We start from the raw sequence: 25,622 nt of genomic DNA, 5'->3' as shown, positions 1-25,622 counted from the left end.
CAGCAGTAAGGACATGATGCCAATCCCCAAAACATCAAAGAGGGCCCAGGACCCAGCGATCAGGGGTCGCCCAAGGATGCAGACCACAAGGGTCCATCTTCCCCGGCAAAAGACCAAGGGGTCACCAAGGAGGTCTTCAAGCACTGCTTCCAGGAATTTAGCTGAGTATTATAAGGGCAGAACTATCTCAATCCTTGCAGGAGGTAAAAAGTGATATTGCGGCTCTGAAGGAGAGGACAGACGCTGCCGAGAATGCCCTACAAGAAGTAGCCGAGGATAGAAGGAAGATTGGCAGCCTGGTCGAACAATTAGCGAGGGTCACGCAGAGCCTAGAAATCCAGAGCGAGGACCTGGGAAACCGCTTGAGGAGATTCAATAAATGTATAAAAGGGCTGTGGGAGGGAAGGGTTGACAAGGACTTAAAGGAGACAGCTCAACAAATTTTCGTGGACCTCCTAGAAAGGGACAACTGGGCTGATGTACAGCTAGATCGCATATATTGAGTGGGGCCTAACAGGGGAGAGCCGGGCCAAGGCTGCGGGATGTGGTTGTGACGCAGCAGCAGTATACGCAGAAGGAGCAGATTCTACTGGCCTCCCGGGGAGCGGGCCCAATCAAGATGAATGGGTCCAAAAATTCAGCTGTATCAAGACTTGGCGCAGACCACTAGTGAAAAAGAAGATTGATGGGCCTGGTGGTCAGGGTTAAATCGCAGGTGAAATACAAGTGGACTTAACCTTTTGGCCTCCTGTTCTCCTGGGAGGGGAGGCAACACCGGGTATCCACATGCGAGGAAGGTATGAGGATCCTGTAGATGGAGGATGTGACTGTCTTGCAACGAGAGCAGAGGCCTGCGAGGTAGCCCCCCAAGTGGGATCTGTGGGCGTGGACGACGGTAACGGCGAAAGGCCACAAGAAGAGGGCTCCAAGTGGCCCTGACAAGTGGTCAGACATTGGGGTCGCACCTGTGGGGGAACCCGTGAGCCCTTCACAGGGCATTCCATGAAGCCAGAATGGTTGCTGTTCCAAAGAGGGGACTGCAGGGTGAATGGGGGGACTTGTAGTGGGCTCACAGGGGCCAGGGGAGGGAGTTCTTAATGTCTTGGTTTCATTATATGGGTCTTAGAAAACCTGCACAGTCATCCTCTGAGTTGGTAAGTAGGCTCACTTCCCAAGGCCTGTTGTCTGGGGTTTTGGTAGGACGGTTGAGCCAAACCAGATGGGGGTAAGAGGGGAAGAAGGATGCAAAGATGGGAGCGAGGAGGGGGGAGGGTGTAGTGGACATCTGGCTTTAAAGTTGACCTAGACCCAACGAGGGCATCAAACTGATCACACTGAACGTCAGGTGGCTGAATTGCCCGGTCAAAAGAAAGAAGCTAGAGCAATTTCTGGATAGGGAAAAGCCAGATGTGGTGGCATTGCAAGAAACCCATGTTAAAAAAAGGGATAAACATAAGCTAAAACTTAGATGGTTCCTACATCTACACGCCGGGGCGTGCGTGATCTGGCCAAGGGGTGATCTACCAAAATTGACCATTTGCCTGTGTTTCTCGTGGCAACCTTTCAAGATGGCACCTATGTTGTACACCATAGCAGGAGGTTCTGATTCCACCTCCCCCCATTATGTGAATCCTGATAGGCTTGAGAGCCACACAAACTGGCCTATCGGGGACCGGCAGGCTTTAGGCGGCCCCCTCAACAAAGGCTCTCATCATCAGCTGTCGCCCAGACCCAGCCTTCTTCTTTCTCTGCCTCCTCGGAGCCACGACAACACTGTAGGCTCTCTCTATGCACCCAGGGGTGCCCCAGCCTCTCCCTACACACCGCATTTGGTCTCTCCTCCTGCGCCGTCCCGCACATGAGGTACGATCACACTAAAAGGGGATGACAGCATTTCAAAGAAGAAAAAAAAAGACAAATTGAGAAAAGCAAAATCATTATATTGGAGCGCTCTTTGGAATGCAGCGACTTCCGTGCCACCTTCTTACTGGCAATATACACGCTGGGCAGCGTGCAATCTGGCCAAGGGGTGATCTACCAAAATTGCCCATTTGCCTGTTTTTCTCGTGGCAACCTTTCAAGATGGCCAACTATGATGTTCACAATAGCAGGAGGTTCCGATTCCACCTGCCCACCTTATGTGAATCCCGAGCTGAAAAAATCATTGGGTCAAGAAAAATACCTATCCTCTATCCCAGATAAGGAGACTCGTACATTGTTTTTGAAACCTAGGTTGAGTATTCTCCCTCTTGCGCGGGTCGTCAGCTCTTGGGGCCGAGCTGACTCAACTATGTCTACAGTCTGTGGGAGTGCTGTTGAAGATCTTATTCATTTCCTGTTTCTATGCCCCCTGTACAGGAGCCTGTGACTTAAGTGGCTTGTCCCCATGTATAAAATGTATAATTGAAATGGCACAAAAGATGCCTTAAAATTCTTCCTAAGCTCTCAAAATAGTGCCGTAACTTCAGATACAATCATCTTATATAAAAAGTTCATGGCGGTTAAGAAAGAAATTTACACTGCCATTGAATTGCCACATATGAATTGGTTTTTATTGGTTTTAGTGTTTGTATCGGGTTTTATATGTTGGAGATTTGTTCAAAACCAATAAGACCCAGGATGTACAGGATCACATTGTTTGGGACCACACTTAGGGGGGGAGCTGATTGCTATGAAGGCTCAGAAGGACAGACAACTAAGGAAGGCACTCCAACAGGTAATGGCAAGGATGGAGGTGAATACGGGAAACACACTCAGAAAGGAATATAGACAGATAAAAAGGCAGTTGGAGGTTCTCCAGATGTGGAAAAATCACCCTTATACCTGCAACAAAGGTTTTACGTCAAGGCAAACAAGGCCGAACGATTGCTAGTGCGACAAATTAGGAAGAAAGAGGTGTACAGGACAATCCTCAAGAACAAAACGGGGCCATGGGGGTAAGCTCTTCCACGAGTGATATTACAGTGACTTTCACTGAGTTTTAGCCAGCTTTATACAAATCAGACTCTCCTAGGGGGAGGCCCAAGGTTCATATGTCTCTCAATGTCCCCTACATGAAATTAACTCAGTGGTAAGGGAGGAACTGGAGGAAGATATTACCCCTGAGGAGGTGAGGGCTGCGATTATTTCCTTGCCCAGATGGTTTCCCAGGGAGTTTTTATAAAATGTTTGAGGAAACACTGATCCTGAGATTAGTTCCACTGTTAAACTCCTTTGGGAGCTTGTGGCATTTTACCCTGACGATGGAGGAAGCAAAGGTGGTGCTTCTAATGGAAAGGCCAACAAGGAAATCATGATGTGTGGATCATACCGCCCCATTGCTTTAATTAATAATTATCCTAAATTATATACTAAGATTCTGGTAACCCACTTAGAAAAATTACTCCCCAAAATGATCCATACGGACCAGTCAGGTTTTATCCGCCACCAGCAAACATTTGACACACGCAATGAATCTGCCACCTCTTCGAGAAAGTCAACATAACCAGGACCCCTGCCATGCTGTTGGCCTTAAGACAATTAAAAGGCGTTTGCCCGTTTGCCTGTGTCAAGTGGTCTTTCCTCTTTTGATCGCTAGAGGTTATGGGGATTTGGGTCTAAATTCTTGCAGATGGTCCAAGCCAATTACCAATCTCCCTCCCAGCAGCTAACAATTAACGGCCTCCTATCTCAGGGGATTCGGGTGTCCCGGTGTACCAAGCAGCAGTGTCTACTTTCTCTGCTTCTTTATGCGATCCATTTGGAACCATTTCTGGCACACCTACGGTCAGCGCCAGACATTAAGGGCATTAGCTTTGGGGGAGAGGAGCACAAGGTGATGGCTTTCGCGGATGACATGCTCTTCGCGATCTCCAGTCCGGAGACAACGTTACCGGTGATCACTGGGGAACTCCAAGACTTCGGCTCCGTGGCAAGCCTGAAGATTAATGCCACAAATCAGAAGAACAAGTTACTTCTTATCTTGTAACGTTCTTTCGACGGGATGTTCCTCCGACGTATTCCTTGTCTTTGATAATATGTTTCCAGCTTGCTGGCCTCGGAAATTTTTTCTGTAGAGGGTGCTGCCCGTCGACGTCCACCGAGTCGATGTCCCTCGACGGCCACCGTATCGGCGCCAATGTCATCATGCCCATAAATAGCCACGCACTGCGTCCGTTGCTCAGTTCCGTTTTGTAGCATAAGAAAATTCATGCCTGAATTGGTTATTGACCTTGAAGGAGCGTAAGCTGCAACCACAAGGGAAGTATCACTGCGGGGATTGTTGGGAGGGGCGATAAGGAATACGTCGGAGGAACATCCCGTCGAAAGAACGTTACAAGGTAAGAAGTAACTGGTTCTTCGAAGGGATTGTGTCCTCCGACGTATTCCTTATCTTTGATAGACTCCCATAGCAGTGGCATGTAATTGGAGGTGCGAGTGAGAATGTTATGTATCCCTTTAGGGATGGACCGAATGTAATACGGCCTTGCCAAATCTGGTCTCTTGAGTAGTGGAGGAATCCAGATTGTAAAATTTTGTGAATGTATGTGCGGACGACCATGTGGCAGCCGCACATATCTCTTGGACCGTTCCCCCTCTTTGGAGAGCCGAAGAGGCTGCAATACCCCTGGTTGAATGAGCCCTGAGATTTTGGGGTGGCTCTTTCCCTGCCAGTTTGTAACATTCCAGAATGGCCAAAATAATCGACCTGGAGATGGTTTGTTTTGTTATGGGTAGCCCCAACTTGTGACCTGAGTATCCTACAAACAGTTGGTCTGCTTGCCTGATCCTAGCCATTCTGCTGATGTAAAAGCTGAGAGCTCGCCTTGGGTCCAGCCTATGTAGCCTTTCCTCCTCTTTCCCCGGATGGGGAGGAGGGTAGAACGAAGGTAAGGTAATTTTCTGAGTAATATGAAATTCAGAAACCACCTTTGGGAGGAAATTAGGCTTCACCTGTAGGACAACTTTGTCCTTGTGGAAGATTGTACGTGGGGGTTTACAGGAGAGAGCTTGTAGCTCGCTCACCCTCCTAGCAGATATTAGTGCTACCAATAGGACAGTTTTAAGCGTAAGAAATCTCAGCGCACAAGAGTGAAGTGGTTCGAATGAAGAGTGCCCATTAGGAAGTTTAAGACTAAATTTAAGTCCCATAAGGGAACCTGGAATGGTTTTGGAGGATAAACATTAGTTAATCCCTTGAGAAATTGTACCACTAAAGGACGTTTGAAATACGATGGTTCCTCCGCAGTGCGCTTGAAGATAGAAAGCGCTGCGAGATAGCCTTTTACAGTGCCAACTTGAAGGCCTGAGTTTGCCAAGTAGAGTAGAAACGATAACACTGTTGGTGTACCACATGAAAAAGGGTCGATATTCTCTTCCCTACACCAGCTGCAAAATTTGTTCCAACGGCAGCGGTATAAAGACTTTGTTTCTGGCCTTCTGGCCGAAAGCAACACCTCCATGACGTCATCAGGGAGATCCCAATCCTTGTACCTCACCCTTTCAGAAGCGAAGCGTGAAGGTTGAGGGTTCTGGTGTCTGGATGGAGAACCTGACCTCCCTTCTGCGAGAGAAGATTCTCTTTGAGTGGAAGACGGATTGGAGGGCAGATGGACATATCTAGAAGGTCCGGGTACCACGTTCCCCTGGCCCAGTCCGGGGCAATTAGGATCATGGTTTTCCAGAATCTTCTCAACCTCCAGATCATTTGAGGAATAACAGGGACTGGTGGAAACGCGTAAAGGAGTGGAAACTCCCAGTCCACTATGAATGTGTCTTCCAGAGCTCCTCTCGGGGGAAATACCCTTGACCAGAACAGATCGCACTTCCTGTTGGTGTTTGTGGCGAACAGATCCACCTGAGGGGTTTCCCAAAGGGTGAAGATCTCTTGAAGGACTTCCTGAGCTAGCTCCCACTCGTGGGAGACTGTGCTCTGCCTGCTCAGAGCGTCCGCTGTCAAGTTCTTCTCTCCGGCTAGGTGGACTGCCGATGGAGAGATTCCTTCTTGGATTGCCCAAAACCAGAGCTGCATCGCCTCTCTGCACAGTGGCAGTGATCCTATGCCTCCTCTTTTGTTGAGGTAGTGCATGGCCACCGTGTTGTCCGTCATTATCAGGACATTTCTCCCCTGTACTGGTGACAGGAAAGCTTTCAGCGCTAGTCTGATTGCTCTCAGCTCCAATAGGTTGATGTGTAGTCTGGACTCCGATGGAGACCAACGACCGCTGACGGTCAAATCGTTGGCATGGGCTCCCCACCCCGTGAGTGAGTCGTCTGTGACTACTGTCATCTCCGGCCATGGTTGCCAAAACAGTTCTCCTTTCAAGATGTTCTCTGGATAGGCCCACCATTGAAGGTCGCGGGCTACCTTGTCCGGAATCTGGAGGAGATTTGTCATTCTCCCTGAGAATTGCGACCACTGACTTCTCAGTGCCCACTGAAGAGAGCTCATTCTCAGGCAGGCCTCTGGCACAAGGAAGATGCAGGATGCCATGAAGCCTAGCAACCTCAAAAAGTCGAAGGCTGGGAGACGTTGGGCATTTTGAAACTTGGTGACCATCTGTAGAATATCTTGAGCCCTCACCTCTGGTGGCGAGGCTTTTCCCAGGGAAGTGTCCAGGACCGCTCCAATGAACTGGAGTCTCTGTGATGGTATCATCTGTGACTTCTTTAAATTGAGGGAGAAGGCCAGTTTCTGAAGGAAGGGGCAGACATAATCTAGCTGGGCCTGGGCCTGTTCCGAAGATACAGCCCTGATCAGCCAATCATCCAGGTAGGGGTAGACGTGGATCCCTTCCCTCCTTAGACTCGCCGCCACTACCGACATCAGCTTGATGAAGACCCTTGGGGCGGAGGTCAGCCCAAATGGCAGAACTCGGAATTGATAATGAGAGTCGCCAATTGCGAACCTCAGGTATTTCCTGTGTTTGAGATGGATTGGCACATGGAAATAAGCATCCTGAAGGTCCAGAGATACCAGCCAGTCCTGGAGCTGGAGGGCCTGAAGGATCTGAGAGAGAGTTACCATCTTGAACTTGTCCTTCCTGAGGAACTTGTTCAATTCTCGTAAGTCCAGGATGGGTCTCAGTCCTCCGTCCTTCTTTGGTATGAGAAAGTAGGGGGAGTACCAGCCCTTGTTCCTGTCCGCTACAGGTACCGGTTCTATGGCACCTTTCTCTAGCAGGTCTATAATTTCCTGCAAGAGGAGTGGATCTGGAACTTTTAGAGAGCTGTTCCCTGGTGGATGACTCTGAGGAATGTGTAGAAAGGGTAGGCAGTAACACTGGGCAACTGTCTCCAATGCCCAAGCATCTGACGTAATAGCCTGCCATTCTGTCAGATGGTGAGTTAACCTGCCCCCTACAGGTGTATTGTGTGGGAAGGCCTCAGAGTGGTTTGGGGGCGGCTGTTGCAGATGCAGAGGGTAAAGAGGCACCTGCTGCTGCTGCGGCCTTAGTACTTTTGACCTGTCCACCTCGGGTGGATCTCCTTTGGCCTCTTTGAGCCGGCTGTCCTCTGCCTTTCCCGAATGCGGAATTATAGCGAAAGGAGTTTCCTCTCCCAGAGGTTCCTGAGGGGCGAAAAGGAATTTGGCGGATAGCAGCTCCTAAAGTTTTTGCTGCTGCTTCAGAAGTCTGCAACTTTTCCAGACTGTCATCAGCCTTTTTCCAGAATAGTGAAGAGCCGTCAAAGGGCATATTCAAAAGTCTGGCCTGTACATCTGGAGCAAAGCCAGACTTTCGCAACCACTCATGCCTGCGGATTGTTGTACTTGCCGCCATGGCCCTGCTGATACTGTCAGCGGAATCGATGCCAGTTTGAAGTGATTCGCACATGGCATCTTTGCCATCTTTAATAATGTTAAGGAAGGCTTCCTTTTCCTCTCCTTCGGGTATGCAGTCAGCCGCTGATGAAGCACACTCCCACAGTGTGTGACTGAACCTGGCAAGCGTACAGGTGGCGTTGATGGACTTCAACGCCATACTACAAGCAGAGAATACTTTCTTCGCCATAGAATCGTACCTCTTGTCTTCTCTATCCTGTGGGACAGTAGGGAAAGCGGTCCTACTGCTAGATGAAGTTGCCGCTTGAACCACCAGGCTCTCTGGAGTCGGGTGTTTTGATAAGTATTCAGGGTCAGCAGCCGCTACCCTATACTTGGCTGACAATCATTTATTGACCGCAGGGATAACTTCAGGAGTTTCCCAATTAGATGTAATTTTCCTTTTTAAGGCTGCATGGAAGGGGACCACAGGGTCCTCCTGTGGACCTTTGTCTAATATGTCTGTTATGTCATCCTGTTGAAAAACAGGTGAAGGCGCAGACCAACCCATAAATTCAATAATTCTTGCCATAAGGGTTCTATAGGGTGTTTCGGCATGTTCCCCTGGGTCTGGTTTAACAAATTCCACTTCTGGGGAAGTGTCCAGCCCACTTGCCTCATGTAGTGACTCCTGTAGGTCCTTCAGCCTTCTTTCCTCAGAGGTGAAATCCTCTGAAATAGGCAGTGTGGTCCTCTGTAACCCAAATGTTTCCTGGTCAGAATCTTCCCCCTCTTCATAAATTGAAGATAGTCCAGGGTACTCTGACCTCTGAAATGGTGTAAAACCCATCTCTAAGGCAGAAGGAGCCAAACTCGTCATTATTGGGCGAGAAAACGTCGATGTCGTCGACGCCGATGTGACAGGCTTCGAAGGCGCCGAGAACGGCGTCGAAAAAACTGGAAGGGGTCTCGAAGAACTCGAGAGGATCGGGATCCTACTCGAGGACATCGACGACGGTCTCGGCGTCGTGCCGGAGGCCTTTGGAATCACCGTTGGCTGTGGAGTGGCCTTGGTCTTCTCTTTCATCGGCGTCGATGTCGGCGTCGACGATGGTGTCGAGTCGATCGACCGATGCGTCGAGGAACCCTTCGGCAACGGCGTCGATGGCGCAGATCCGTGCATCGAAGGAATCTTCGACGACGGCGTCGAAGATGGTGCCTTCTTACCCGATGGCTCGTGGCGCTCTCGGGTGGAATGTTTCGCCGGGTGCTGCGACTCGCTGCGTTTTGATTTTTTGGGTTTTTCACCCGGGGTATCACCCTCAGCTGTCTTCGAGGGGGTCGAGGCCGCGTTCTTGAAGACGCTTAACATTTTCTTTCTGAATTCCTCCCACTCAGCTTGAGAGCTGTGTTTAGTGGGACAGGAGACCCTTTCTGGGGACACAGAAGACGACGAGGAAGGGGATCTTTGACGTCTCTTTTTTGAGTGTCTTGATCTCGACGAATGGTGGGAGCTACTTCGAGATCTAGAATGGGAATGTTTTCGACGGCGAGGAGACGAATGCCTCGACTCAGCCGAAGAAACCTTCGAGGAGATTTTGACTGACTTACCTCTCTCGAGCTTCCCCTTGCGCTCCTTCAAGGCTTTCGCCGTCATGGACATGCAGTCATCACACTCCGAACAATGGTGCTCGGATCCCAAGCACCACAAGCAGATCCTGTGTGGATCCGTTATCGACATTTTTTTACCGCAGTCTCGACATTTCTTGAAGCCGGATCGCGGCGTCGTCGGTTCCAATGAAGATGCCATCGAGAACGAGAAGGTATTATTCGAGTAGATATAGTAGTTATCCTGACTGAACTGAGCAACGACGTTCCGAGGCCCCACAAAGCGCGGAAAAACGGAACTGAGCAACGGACGCAGCGCGTGGCTATTTATGGGCATGATGATGTCGGCGCCGATACGGTGGCTGTCGAGGGACATCGACTCGGCGGACGTCGACACGCAGCGCCCTCTACAGAATTTTTTTTCGTGGCCAGCAAGCTGGAAACATATTATCAAAGATAAGGAATACGTCGGAGGACACAATCCCTTCGAAATACTATATTTGACTTTGTCCGAAGCTCAGCTTCAGGGGGTGCAAACATCCTGCCCCTATATACGGGTGGAAAAAAGCATTAAATATTTAGGGATTCACATTACTGGATCCCTGGACTCTCTATATCAGGCCAACGAAGGCCACCTGCTGAAATCAGTGAGGAGCATGTTGAAGGAGTGGGGACCGTTATCTATATAGTGGTTGGGGAGGGTCAATACCCTCAAGATGGTGATACTTCCCAAGATCTTGTCCTCATTCCAGGCCCTCCCTATTCCGGTTCTGCAGAAATTCTTCAAGGTCCTAGTGAAACAGATCAGTCCTTCATTTGAAGTAATAGAAAACAGAGGGTCTTGATGGAAGTGCTCCGTGCTCCCAGGCACAGGGGTGACATGGGGGCACCCAACATTCAGCTGTAATACCAAGAGGCTCAAATGAGGGTCGTACGGGAGTGGTTTACAGAGGACCAAAGCAAGATTTGGAGACGGATGGATAGAGGGGTTGTGGGGAGGTCCCTGGAGGAGGTTCTCTGGTGTGTACGATCAGGCAGGCCCAAGAACATGTATTTAAGCTGGATCACGGCCTCAGTGGGAACTGCGTGGGACTCTGGTCTGCCTGGTGGGGCCGACGACATTTCCTTCCCCCTTTAAACCTCTTTTTCGGAGGCTGCAGTTTGGGCCAGGAAGGGAGAGGGGAGCGGTCATCTGGTGGGATGAGGCGGGTGCTGCAAATTGAGAGACATAGTGGAGGGCCAGGAGAACAAAACATTTATGCAATGCAAACAACACTTCAGTTTGGGGGATGGAGAGAGACTCTGCTACTCACAGCTGGGACATTGATTAATGAACCCAAGGATTAAAGAGGCAGCAGTTAGGGAGCACACCTCTCTCTGAAAGGTACGTGACGACAAACTCTCGGAAAAAACATATGAAAGCCGCTCTTTACAAAATCTCCTCTGACTGCCCAAGCCAACCGGACTGGCTGTACATGAAACAATGGGTGGTCACCTTCAGGCACACTATACATGAAGATCAATGGGTCTGCCTTTGGGAGAGTATACCCAAATTAACAAGAGCAATTCATATCCATAAAGTGTGGATCAAAGTAATGGTTCAATGGCATCTTACACCTGAAAAGCTACATAAATGGTACCTCGCGGTATCAGACAAATATTGAGGGAGTCAAGGGCAGTGGGGTCCTGGGAACATGTTTGGTGGGAGTGCAAGGACATACAAGCTTTCTAGGCCTCAGCTAATGCGGCTATGAAAGGGATCTTTGGCAAGCAGATTCATAGCAGATTCATAGGAGCTTTGAGCAGGCGATGTTGGGGATGGGCGATGTCATTAAGGTATTGTCATCGAAGGCGCAAAGAAAAACCTATATGATAGCAGCCTTGCTATTAGTGGCACAGAAAGGGAAGAGCAAGGTGCTCCCTACGGAGCAGGAGTGGATGGCCAAGATATGGTCCTTTGTGGCAAAGGAGCGGGTGACTTACTCGATTCAGGGGGACCTCCAAAATGGCCTTGATGTTTCTCTGAGATGACTTTAGGGCCCACAGAGACTACAGGTGATGGGGTTGGTTTGATTCTGGCGAATGATATGATGCTGCAACTGTGTTTAGATGTCCACTGTCTCTGTACGGTTGGGAGCAGGGGTGGGGGGAAAGGTGGGGCAGGAGGCGGGGGAGGTTGTTGTGTTATTGTTGGAAATGCTAATAAAAATAAGTTTGAAAACTGAGTTGAAGGGAGGAAGTTGTAAGGTTTGCAAGCATAAGGAAGCAAAGGGGAGGAAAAGAAGAGCAGAGTGGATGAAAAAACTGCTTGTGAAAAAGCACAAAAATTACAGGTGAGATTTATGACACAATGTTGTTGTCATATTAACAAATATCAGAAAATTACCCATTTTGCCATATACCAAATTGACAGCTAAGAGCTTAAACTGCAATACAGCAAAAAACATGGATGAATTCTAATCTCATTTTCTATACATGGGGATTGTTCAATATGTTGTTCGGACAGACCTTTTTTGAAATAAATTAATTTTGGACTTTGACTTTTCCTTCGGGAAGTGTGATAAAAGCATGAGTTTGCTCACAAACACATAATGGTAATTTAATCATCTGATCAAGCTGGAGTTAGCAAATTTTCTCTGAGCATGGACGTTGCTCTTTAAGAGATTATGGTACCCAGTCAATTTACCGAAGCAAATTTCAGAGTGGTACATTTCATTGCAGCCATATTACCAGATAATACAGACAATATTAAATAAATATATATAGGGTAGTGGGGTAAGGTGTTAAAATGGATTGGGTTGGGTTATGAGGATAGAAAAAGAGGAGGTTCGTAATGACAGAAAAACAGGGTGGTCGGGGGGCCACCCCAAATAAAAAACAAAAAAGAAAATTCTGTATTTTTTCTGTATTTTGGTTGCAGTGAAATGTACCACTCTGAAATTTGCTTCGGTAATATCACATACAACCGAGATTATGTTAATGCCCTATATGCTGGCATCAGGGGAAGGTTAACTGAAAAACTTAACAAAACCCACAGTGCAGAAAAGTGGCAAGTTCATATCTTAGGAAAAAACATCATGTCACTGCCTCTGAAGGATTACAACATTGGTTAAGTGTAGGAGACAGAATTAATTTTAAGCTAGCTTGTTTGGCGTATAAGTGTCTGAATTCCTCTGCCCCTGATGTTATTAATGCACTTCCAAACATACACATTCCCTGGATTTAAGAAGTGGGAACACAATTCCTTTCGTCCCTGAGGCATTTAACTTTCAGTTTGTAAGTGGTGTCCAATGTTTTAAATCTTCTGCTGGTCAAGATCCCGTGCAACATCTGGCTACTTCTTTGTTTTTGATCCCAATATAAACTGAAACACCTCCTGATCTGCTGCTGCAATTCGGTGACCAGTGCCTAAAGATCCCCAAGCAGGGTGGAGTTCAGCTATAGAAATGTATTAAAATTCATTTACTTTGTCAAAGAATTTCACAAGCTTTTGTTTTCTACACTGAAGTCAGACTACTCACATTATACATATATCTCTCCCTATTTTCTGACCTGCAACATGATCTTGACCTTGTAATAACAGCGTTACAGCCCAATCAAAATAATGGGCAGTGTCGCACAGCTGCCACTGTGTCAGGATCCTGTGGAATGGGTCGACCTAGATTCACTACAGAGTCTCTTTATTCTTGAATAAGTATAAACACTTTGAGCAAGCCCTCCATGGTTCCTCTTATTGTAGACTTTTGTGGTTGGAGATTGTCAACTTTATTCCTTGGAAATCTATAATCGAGGGCCACTAGGTCCTCTAGGTTTGGCTGTCTGCTTCTTGACCTTGAGCATCTCCATTAAGAAAGTTGATTGCCAACTTCTCAACCACTGATTAAGCTATGATATCCATTTCTCAGCTACTTGTTTCTTGCCAGTCTGACGAGTATTGTCTCAGAGAAAAGTGTCTGAGGTTGTCCGTGCCCCACTGCTGCCTAGGGGCTGGGATAAAAAGAATGGTATATTCAAAGTACGACACACTGCTAAGTGAGGTCTAGTGCTTGCAATTCATAGGGTTCCGCTCAGGCCAAGTCCGAACCATACTCCCTCCGATATTAAATATAACGTGCATAAAATACAAGGTAAACATCAGGGTGGTTAGGGATAGGTGTGTTGGCGAATAGTGTGGCAGAATTGTACTCAGACTGCGGTTATATGTCCGCCATCTTGGGTGCCTCTCTAATTAAATTGTATTAAGGATCATGCAAATGGCAGTGGTGTGCTCTATACATTTTAGTAACATAAACAAACCAATGCTCGAGGAGGAGGCGTAGCTATTATCTTTAAATCCTCACTAGACATCAGATTAGCCACTTCTTCTCCACTCAAATCATGTGAACAGCTTACAGTCAAATGGCAAACATCTCCCAAAAGCATAATTACTATTCACCTAATACATAGGCCCCCAGGTCATCCAGGCTCTTTCAAAGAAGACATCGCCTCTCTAGTAGCCGAGAATTCCAAACTATTGGCACAAATTATCATCCTTGGGGACTTCAACCTTGGGTACAATGACTCAAATGACTCCCCAGCTTCCTCTGTGGCCACTGCACTAGCTGAGCATGGCTTTACACAGCTCAGCGTTCAACCCACCCATCTGAAATGCAGGATCCTGGCTGGGTAGCTGCCCTTAACTGTAATATTACCTGCAAAGACCCCCTACCACTTGTATGGACTGATCACCATCTCCTTTAGCTAGACCTTTATATTAACAACATAGAGCCCAAAAAATCATCCAAGCTCCAGCAAGTCCCACTAGGAATAAGCGTAACATTACTGCTGAGGCTTTAATACCCCTGGTAGTACCCATACTCGACGCACTACCTGCCACAGATGACCTTAACCTTTTGGTCCGTACCTATAACGAGGCCATGTCTAAAGCCATAGACACCATTGCCCCATTGAAAATACGCAAAGGGAAACCTAGAGCACACCTGAACTCCTGGTACACCCCCGAACTCAAACTACTTAAAACAAAAAAAGAAAACTTGAGATGCTGTGGAAAATGGCACCCTCCATAGAAAACAGAACCAATCTCACTAATATCACATCACTATACAAAAATGAGATGATTTGGACCAAAAAGGAATCCTTCAACTCCAGGATAAACCAGGCAGGATCTAGTACTAAAGAACTGTTTAACATTCTAAAGGAACTTGAAAGCCCCAGTCCCCCTGTAGATACCTGTACGAAGGACAAACCCTGGTGCACTAGCATCCAGAATGCCCTCGATAACAAAATCACAGGGCTCCAAACTAAAATAGAGAACAAAAGTCAACAACTTACTGGCAGTAAGTCTACCATTCCTATCACACCACCAACCTTTGACCTCAAATCAGCCTTCACTTTCAAGAAGGTAAATATACCTGAAGTACAAAAAATAATAACCTCTCTGACACGTCCAATTGCAAAGGGGACAACTGCCCGCTCAAATTATCAAATTATAAAAGACGCAGCCAGAGACCTATCCCCATTCCTTACCAAACTAATAAACTCATCATTTGCCAGTAATACAGTTCCAAGCAACCTGAAACAATCTTGGGTTATCCCACTTCTAAAAAAACCAAACATTAGACCCATCAATACCCACTAATTACAGACCACTAAATACTGTCCCGTTCCTTCTGAAAATTCTAGATATAGTTGCCTACCTGCAAATTCAAGACTATCTAGAGACAAACCAACTACTAGGAATCCACCAATCTGGCTTTAGACCGCAACATGGAACTGAAACGGCCTTTGTTGATCTCAAAAGTCAGATTGATGAACTTAAAGATAAAGGCAGTGCCGCCATCCTACTTCTCTTAGACCTCTCAGCAGCCTTCGACCTGGTTGATCATAAAATCCTTTGTAACCACCTGTCGTCGGCAAGACACTTCTCCCGTTCTGCTGTCACCTGGATTTAATCCTTCCTCGCAAACAGAACCATGCGGGTATTCTCACCCTCAGCGGCGGCCGACCCGATCCCCATCACATGTGGTGTCCCACAAGGTTCTTGTGTTTCACCATCCTTGTACAACATTTTTACAAAGCCTCTATTTGATAAACTGGACCATCTGGGTGTCACCTACACCAACTACGCAGATGACACCCAGATACTTCTAACTATATCAGGTAACAACAACTCTGACGTCAACCGGATCAACAAAGTCTTCACTATCATTCAGGCATGGATGGCCACACACGGCCTCTGCCTGAATGATGATAAGACTGAATTACTCCTCGTCAGTTCACCCAATAACCTGTTGAAACTTAGCCCTAACTACAACAGCATCATTATTGATGGAAATACCATACCTATAGCAAAAAGCGTAAAAACCCTTGGTTTCTACCTTGATGCCAATACCAACCTCTCCAAACAAACCAACATGACTGCCTCAGCCACTGCCTACACAGGTAAGCTGATTAGGACCTACAGAACGTTTCTGTCCTCTAATAGCTGCCTCATACTGGCTAGGGCTCTTATATAGTCCAAATTGGACTACTGTAACAGCTTATACTTAGGCGCTAAAAATCCATAATCAATAAATTGCAAGTCCTCCAAAACAACGCATTACAAGCGGCTTTAAACATTGCCCAAATTTTCCTCAAAAGGAGCCGGCGGAACTAGCTTCCCGGTTCTAGTCTCCCAACTCTGGAATACTCTACCACTAGACATCAAAACCATCTCAACTTTCCAAATCATTTAGAAACCATATCATCTCTTGGATTCTGAACAAAACCAACACCACACTGTCCCAATCATAACATCACATTCGCATACCCCAGCATTCACTCTCTCCTCCACGCCCTGATTGTATTGTTATGTACCATAAATGTGTATAAACTTTCTAAATTGTATAAATTGTATAAACTGTAAAATATATCCAAATGTATAAACTGTATCCTGTAACCATTTACCTAAGTGCCCTTTTACCCCTGGGTCTGGAGCGCTATACAAATAAATAAACAAACAAACAAACAAATAAATAAAAATTTCAATTCAATGCTGCATTGTATAAAAGTGTTGTAATCAGTGTGAAGAACAAATGTCATCTTTAACATTTCAAAAGACTACAGAAATAAAAAAAACATATTTGACGTATACTTGCATAAACAATAAGAAACACATGAAATGTTTTCAAATGTCAAAAATAGACCACACTAATATCATCAAAGTTTTACTTTTCACAAGAAGTTGTAATAATATGTGAACATTAATGACATGATAGATCAAAATTAAAACATTCAATAAAATAAGTGTACACTTACCCGGAGTAGCTGGCTCATGGTAGGAGGGTGTAGTTCATCAGTTTCATTTTCCTTAGGGATGCCAAAAGAAAAACTCTGTGTTGCCCCACACATCATAGGTTCAATCTGCACATTTTCCAATCGATATATGAGGTGCTGAAAATCAGAGGATGACTCTACGGGTTCCACTCCATAGCTGATATTCTCTAAATGCAGCATTCCCCTGTGAATGTAAACATGCGTTAAATGCTGTTATCTATGAGGTCTAACTGATAACTAACACATTTATGAAAAAGCAGGGTGGTTTGAGGCAAAAAGATGAGTAGTAATGTGAGGGCGTCTTGGAGTAAGACACAGACAACAGATTCAAAGTTCAAAGCAAACACATTTATTAACTTAAATGTCAGGATTGAGAAACACATATCTTGCTTGATACTAGGGTGGTATTTCCCTACCAAACCAAAACTAAGTAAAGTCAAAGTCAACAAGTTCAACTTAGGAATCTGTCTGTATCCAAAACATACACTTGCTCTCACAACTAATCTTACACTATCTGAAGGGATGTCAGTAACCAACAAAATAGTGTTCAATATAAGGTTCAGAGCTTGGTTCAGCTTGCAGCTTTCTTTCGGCTTCCTTCCACAAGCATAACACTGTTGTTATAAAATGTCTTAGGATGACCTTGAGTTCTAAACTAATCTACTTTTGTCCAATACTCAGGGTTCCCATCCCCAAGTTTCAAAACACAGTTCAAAGCACAAAATATCCTGAGACTCCGTCCTCAGGACAAATAAACAGTTCCAATCTCAGGGATCCCTTCCCCAAGACATAATTTCAATGATGTAGTACTATGAGGGTGTCTTTTTAATATTCTGTGCCACACTTGCACCCTCTGCATTATTGCTGGTCTTTGGAGCACAAAATATTTTGTTTGAAATTGGCAGTTCAGTTAAATTTACCTTTTTAAAGTAGTTCAGTTAAATTCACCAAGTTCGTAAAGTTCACTTCCCAAAGTTCCATTCACTTTGGGAAATAATGCACATTGGGTTCTCTGGCTTGGTTTTAAAGTTGCACTCACTTTAAAGTTCATTGTTCATTGGCTTCTCTGTAATTATGCTTAATTGTTCTGTAGAGATGACATATTTGAAAGTTGCTTGCTATGCACCTTTCCTTCACTTTAGGAATTAGCACACATTGGGCCTCATTACGACCCAGGCGGTAAGTTACCGCCTGGGCCGTGACTTTACCACCATGGCGTAAACTACGTTTACGCCATGGTGGTTGGCGGACTTACCGCCCCATTCCGACCTAGGCGGGGCGGTAAGTCCCCAATCCCCATTTACCCTTCCCCATTCCCATTTTTGCCCCATAGGGCATAATGGGAGTGGGGAAGGCGTTAATTACGCCACCGTAAATTACGGTGGCGTAATTAACTCCATGGTCCCTTAGCGCCATGGATTTTAACACCCGCTAAAAGCAGGTGTTAAAAGCACCATGGCGCTAGGGGACCTCGTAATTGGCGGTAAGGGGTCGGCGCAGCTAACGCTGGCGTTAACCCCTTACCGCCAGGGTCGTAATGAGGCCCATTGTATTTAGTTGTATGGAAAATGCTTAATTTCTCTTATTTTCTTCATAGGAAAGTATTTTCCTTCGGTGCTGTATTCAAAATGGTGCCGAATTATGGTTTAAATATTCTTTTCCGTTCGGCACTTCAGTAAGGTATAAAGGTCGCAAGGTAAGCAACTTTGTTGTCCATGTTCAATTAGTTACGTATTGTAATCTATATAATTGGCCTTTATGTGTGCCCAGTGTTCGGAGAACTTCGACAACGTGCTTTCATTCATGCAACCACTAAGAGACAAAGGGCCTCATTCCGAGGTTGGAGGTAAGGGATAAACGATGCCGGTAAAGGATTACCGGCATCGCTTACCGCTACGGGCTATTCCGATCAGCCAAACCGCTATTAGCGGCACCGTAAATAACAGTGACTCTAATAGCGGTACGGGCGCGGGCACGAGGGCCATCATACTGGCAATAGCGGCATGCCATAAACTGGAGGAGATCACAAGTGAAGCGGACATGCAAATACCAGCATCATGAAGGTGTTAAAAGTGGTTTCCGGCATGCCATAAATACCGGCATCTCTGACCAACCATAAAATGCCATGTGCAGTGTTCCCAACTAAGTACTGTTTGCTGAAGTCGCTGGAGCCTGCTGGAGCCGATCGCTCGGTCGCAGACCCATTGGGAATCTCTGTGTTTTCCTCTCTCTCCGTATTGTCACTGAGTAAATAGCCCAGGAGGACGTCTTTTTTGGTGACACCTGGCATGCCTGACTTGCCGCAAACAAGAAGGCTCTTCCTGGAAGGAGGCTCCGCCCCCTTGCCTCCGTGACGGCCAACAATCCTCTTTAAATACACACATCCGGGCCCACCCGTGCCGCGCACCAAGTACAACTAAGTACTGTTTGCTGTTCGCGGTGCGCGGGGCGGGCCGTCAGGCCCCTTCATTTCCTATTGTTGGTCTTCTCGGGCAGATATTTCTGGGTATGCCTGGATTTGTATGCCTGCTTTAAGCTGATATAATATTGAAGCCTGCTACTGGCAGCTGTGAGTGCCCATGATATTGAATTCTAGCAGCAAAGGGTGCAGAGTGGAGTATGAAACCCTTTTTCATCATTCTTCACCTTATTACACACATCAGCTGTCATCTTTTTGACTTCTCAGGTACGTGTTAACTAACTTGAATTTATGGTTTCCCCTTGTAACATGTCTAAATCAATTATGTCCTTAAAATCAGGCATGCCAAAAATTGGTGCTGGTCCATATGATATCTCTCCCTTGGAATCTCGAAAGGTCTTCTTTGCAAAGAGACTTAAAGAGAACCAAGAGAAGAAAAAAAAGGTCAATTTCCCTCAATGTTGATATTCGCTCCTTTTGACAATCTGATGGTACAAAGAGTCAAAAAGCACTCCCTATGACTACAAACACCATTCCGAAGTTAAAAGCATTGTGCTCTTTGCCTGTAGAAGCACTGCTGAAGGAATCTTCAGTTCAGAGTGATGTTCATGAGCTAAATGCGATTTCTGAAATTGTGTCTAGTAAGGAAATCGCTGATGCCTCTATAGCTCTAGCGTGTAAATCTGGTGAGATATGTGTCACCCAGATCCTAGAAACACATGCTGGTTCACTTCAGGCATCAGTTGAACCATTAACTATAAATCCGCCTTTATGTTCAGTACAAGCTCAGCATTTATTAAGAAAGGAATTTGAGAAACTTATATTAACTGGTGAAATCGACGCAGAGGCGATTGAGTTATTCAATTCTTCAAGTCCCCATGAACCTTCTACTCCTGACGTGCAATATATTTGTTCCAATAATGGTGGCTTGATACAACTCAATGATAGATCTCGCAGGTCGAGCCCTCCTATTGATATTTCTAATCCAGTTTTACTAAACAAGCCGGAGGATAATGATAAACAAGAACTGCATAAATCACCAGTCATGTTTGATAAATCCTCTAGTGTATCCAATCGGTCTCTTTCTTTTGTAGCTCCCACTCCCAGACGTTCTCAATTTCATGAACCCGTAGGTGGCCATCCATATTTCATTCAAGACCCCCAGACCCTGAATAGGGACAATAGATTCTCCTTTCCCGAAGCAGCTGCCCTCAATAACACTTTAACTGCTATGAACACAGCACTACTTTGATTGGCTAAGCTATATGAAACGTTAGATGACAAAATCAAACATCAAACTGATCGTATGCTACAATCTCATGAATACATTATTCGAGAGATAGGTTTAAAGGTGCAATCAGATTCTACTTGCTCATCCAACCACATTAATTGAGGCACTCAAACTAACCATGCTGACATAGTCCCTCTAAAGCATTTTGTACCAATTGTGCCTGTGTCTTTTGCTCCTCATTCTGATATTGTTGTTGTTGATGGTCTTCTAAAGCCTGTGTCATCTGCGCCTCATTCTGATATTGTTGTTGTTGATGGTTCTCAAAAAGCTTTGCTGTTAAATATGGATGATGGCCCATCAACCACAATCCTCATTCCTGAGCAAAAATTGACAACTACTTTGGCTCCAATGTTTTTTAGTTCCAAAAATGCTCTTTCAAGCGGTATAAATTGTACCTTTACATCTAAATCAGTACAAATTCCTAACAAGTTGCCCTCTAGTGCCAAACACAAAAAGGTTTCAAGACTGCTCACGGCAGCGAAGAAAAAAAAGACGTTTACAGTTTAAACAAGACACTGAGCGTCAAACAAAAGAGTCTTTAGTGTATAAACCACTGGATGGTCTCTTGGCGGTCTCTGCCTCAACGTCATTCGTGAAAGCTCCAAACTTCACTTCTAATCCAAACCCGACAACTACTTTATTAGCTACACAAATGGTGAATGAATACCAAGTAAAGGTTTTCTCAGGGACACCGCATTCATCTGACATTGTAAATACTACCCAGCGACAAGGAGCTAATCTGTCTGTTGATAATGGACAGTCACAAGATGTAACAATCATAACACAGAGTGTACTTTACAGGAGCTTCGCAATGAAATACGAACATCTTTTGCGAACTACAACAGGGAAAATGAAAATATTAAGCAGCTTATGGCTGCAATCGCACCCTGGTCTGATTAATGATACCACTCACATGACACAAAGTACTTACCCCAATGTCAAACCCCTTTTGAAAGGACTGAGCTTTCCAAGTCGAGATCATGAAATGGCGAATATGAGTTCTTATAAATCAGTAGATGCGAGACCAAATTTAGCACATAACAATGAGCCTAGACCCCCACCTCCCATCTCTAAGAACCAAGCGCAATTTAAAAAACACCATCGACTATTGATTAAATGTCGAGGTCATCCTTTTATCAAGTATGATCTGAACCGCGCAAGCATCTTAAACATATGTGCAGAGATTACAGCATTGGAGGATTTCACTTCTGCTGACATCGATCTTGTTGAATTTACTAATCCACCCGACCTTTCTGAGGCTCGCCTGTACATCCGGTCGGGTGTGATACTTAATACCCTATGGCTGGCCCGGACGGCTTTCTATAATTTAAGTTTCATTTTGAGTCAAGATGCACCTATGAAAGAGCAGATGACGGTTAACTCTATTTTGCCTCAATCTAGAATATATGGAGACAAATCTATTGTTCAAGTGAATTCAGAACCAAACTCCTATGAGGCATGGGTGAATCGAAATTGTGATGGAACATCATAACAATCCCAGAGGAATGAATTTGTTAACCTGGTCTCCTGGAACACTAGGGGTTTTAAACACCTCATTAATAATAGTAATTTTGATCTCTTACAATATGACATCATTGTTCTCCAGGAAACCTGGTTACGCCTCCTCCCCATTTGGGATTTATATGAAATCTACCTGGTGCCTGCCATTATCACTCTCACCGGCAGACCAATGGTGTGTCTCATGACAGCCTTCCGAAAAGATCGAGATTTTGCAGTTATATTGCATTAATCTTCTTCGCCCTGTTTCCAAATTACGAAATTCAAACAAAGCATAATTACTTGTGCAATTGTTCATATCTACTGGGGCAAGAAACACTTATCTTCAGATGAATTCTTTGACCATCTTAATAACATCCTGGACCAACTTTCTCTTGATAAATCCATATTGAACTTTTTATAATGGGTGATTTGAACATGCATTTATTAGTTGTTTCTACATCTACATCATCTCGTACAATTGATGAGTATCGCTGGTTAATGCTAATGCAGAATAGGAATTTTGTGATGTTGAATGGTTCTGTCCCAGGTGATGTTCCCCATGGAGCTACATAGCATAATGAGGGTGGTCACTCCACACTGGATTACATTTATGTTAATAATCAGCTCTTCTCTAATATCATTTCTCTAAAAATAAGATCCACAATAATGAGCGATCATAGTCAACTAGTTGTGATTTGTAAGTGGCCTACACTGACATCCAGAATTCACAATTCAAACTTAGAGAATCTCCAAGTTAATAACTCGGGGAATCGCATAAAATGGTCAAGAGCTAAATTGCTTCTCTTTAAGCGAAATTTGAGTAATGCTCATGGTGATTCCACTGTGGAAGACAGCCCTTGTTATATCCATGGCATGCAATTATTTTCATCTAAAAATTCAATTGCTCCGGGCTCTCGCCCAAATCATACTCATACCTTTGACATCGAGGTAAAACATAAAAAGAGTGAATTAAGAAATCATCGAAAATATTACTAAGGGCTCCCAAAGAATTTTCAGCAACTAACCGGGAAGAAATAAAACGGTTAAAAAAAATGTATAAAAGATGGCTTTTCAGTCGTCGCACGCTTCAATATCAGCGTGATGGGGAAACAATGTTAAAACAAATCATCCTGAAATCATCAGTGGGCATATGGGCACTCTTGAATCCTGCATGCCAACAGCATCAGGCAACAGTTCAAATCAACTCTATCTCAGAAAGCGAGTGGGAATCGCATTTCATTAACATCTATCGTTCTCCGTTGCCTGATATCTGTCTAGAGTGGGATAAAGTTATTTGCGACCATACAGTACAATTTGGCTGAGAGGACATATTACACTATATATCTAAATTGAGTACCTCTCGAGCAGCAGGGCCAGATGGCCTTCATAATTCACTAATTAAACAGGATAAGGATATATGGGCCGATATCTTATATATTATCTTTAAAGAGGTCATGAGAGTGGGGAATTTGCCTCCATCTTGGCAAACATCCGTGATCCTCCCCATATTTAAAAAAGGAGATCGCTCAAAACCAACATCCTACCGACCAATTGGGCTCTTAGATTGCCCAGGAACATTTTTTGCCTGAATGATTCTGAAAGAATTTAACAAATAGCTAGACAGATTGAACTATCGAGATCCCTGTCAAACGGGTTTTATTCCTGGGTTAGGTACGGCAATTCATTTAGCGATTTTGAATGCCATTATTATGCAAGGGAAACGGAACAAACAACCAACATATGTTGCCTTTGTTGACTTTAGGTCAGCCTTTGACCTTGTTCCGAGGGAATTACTCTTCAAAAAGTTATTAGATCTAGAGTGTCCTTGGTTCATACTAAAATGGATTGTTGCATTTCATTCAAACACATCCATTCAAATCAGGCTAAATAACCTTGGTCTACTGTCCGTACCTATAAGAACTACTCAAGGCTTGAAACAGGACTGCCTTTTGGCATCTGCCCTATTTAAGTTTTTCATCTGGGATGTTGGTTTTGGTTTCTCTAGTGTAATCACTGATCTTGTCAAGCGCCAAGGTTCAAGAATCAAATGGCTTCTTTACGCTGACGATATGGTTCTTATATCTCAAACACCTATTGGTCTGCGTAATATTCTGAATGTTCTAGATACTTATGCTACCAAAAACTGTATCAGCATTAATCTCAGGAAGACACAAGTTATCCAATTTGGGACAAAAAAAGACAAAAAAACTATCAGTGGAGCATACAAAATGTTGCTCTACAGGTAGTGCATACTTACATCTATCTGGGTATCTGTGTTAATGATCATATCTCTGACAGACCTTACGACGAGCACCTTAAAACAGAAAACGGCCCTGTCTCAAATGAGTCCTATTCATAAAAAGTCCTGCAAATTTTCCATCAATCCTTTGATTATGTATTTTAAACAAAAATATACACCTACCATACTTTATGGCTTTGAGACAAAAAAGTGTCTAACTCCTATTGGTCAAAATTTGAAAGCTTGTACTGGAAGAAGTCATTGGTACTACCCATGTCCGAATCTATGTGTGTTATCAGACATGAATTGGGGCTTATTTCCGTTTATGCAATCTACAATTGGAAAATTTGCCAATTGTATAGAAATGCATAATGAAGGAAAATAACAATGGTCTACTCTTGATGCTGTCCAATTATCTGCTAACATCCAATGATTTATTTGCTAAGAGTTGGCATACTTTTGCTTGTGAAATTCTGACTAGCGCTAACATAACCCAAGAGCTATTAATAGCAAATCCAAACAAAGCTTAAACTAAACTTTGGAGGTATGATTGGAACAAAACAAGAATGGCATGTTCGGCAATACAAAAATTAAATCAAAATCCATTTTCTCTCAAGGTTTTTGGCCAAGCTGAGAAATATCTAATTCAATCTCCTAATCCATCTCAACGCTCTGATTTTCTGATATTTAGGTTAAATATCTGGCCTACAAATGAAATATTGGTCAAATGGGGTAGAACCTCGGAGAACAACCTTCAATGTCGATTCTGTATGAAAATCAGCAAAACTTTGAAAACAATACTGGTTGAATGTGAAGCCTTGTTATCTTTACAAATCTTCTATTTTAAGCATTTGTTTGACACTAATCATGCATTGTATTTGGATGAATTATGGTCAAGACTGTTTATGGGAAATTCTAAATGCCTAAGATATGCTGTTGTAAAATATCTCAATCAACTGAAGATCAAACCTAGTAGTAATTCTGAGATCTATAGACTAGATGACAAGGCTGTTTCTTTTTGGTCACACATGAATTAATACACTTTCATTCTAGTTTAAATGTAAGGAAAAACATCAGAATGTAAATCATGTAATTGATGTCAAACATGAATTAACATACTTTTATTCTAGCTTAAATGTAAAGAAAAGATAATCAGAATACAAATCATGTAATTGGTCTATGTTCTGTAATATTATTTTATTATTATGTTTTAATTATTTTTTGTACATGTATGTTGAAAGGTCAGATTAAATTCTTGACCAAAACAACATTAAATTAAAAAAAAGTGTTCCCAACTGCCACAGGTGCACACCATCAGCACAGGTAGAGGCAATGGAGTCTGGGCCTGACCAAAATGAGCACAGCCACACACCACACCCCTTTCCACACCAAGATCAATCCAATAGTAGCATCAACACTTCAGCAGGAGGACATGCATGCATTGCAACACCAACAACAACACCAACACCAACACCAACAGCAGGCACCACAGAGGAGATGCAGCAGGAGA

At 44.4% G+C, this 25,622-nt stretch overlaps 1 protein-coding gene across 2 annotated transcripts in view; it reads right to left on the bottom strand.

Moving 5' to 3' along the window:
- ADAM9 (ADAM metallopeptidase domain 9) overlaps positions 1-25,622 on the bottom strand; it is a 1,404,333-nt gene that overhangs the window by 1,006,171 nt on the left and 372,540 nt on the right. For both annotated transcript variants that reach the window (XM_069617919.1, XM_069617920.1), the window contains exon 6: positions 16,646-16,847. In XM_069617919.1, the coding sequence (XP_069474020.1) occupies positions 16,646-16,847 (202 nt within the window). The remainder of the gene's footprint in view (positions 1-16,645; positions 16,848-25,622) is intronic.

Source organism: Ambystoma mexicanum, chromosome 10 (assembly GCF_040938575.1).
Source record: "Ambystoma mexicanum isolate Mex_15411 chromosome 10, UKY_AmexF1_1, whole genome shotgun sequence".
Taxonomy (NCBI): domain Eukaryota; kingdom Metazoa; phylum Chordata; class Amphibia; order Caudata; family Ambystomatidae; genus Ambystoma; species Ambystoma mexicanum.
Note: the sequence above shows the minus strand (reverse complement) of the source record. Positions and strands in the feature narration are given on the sequence as shown.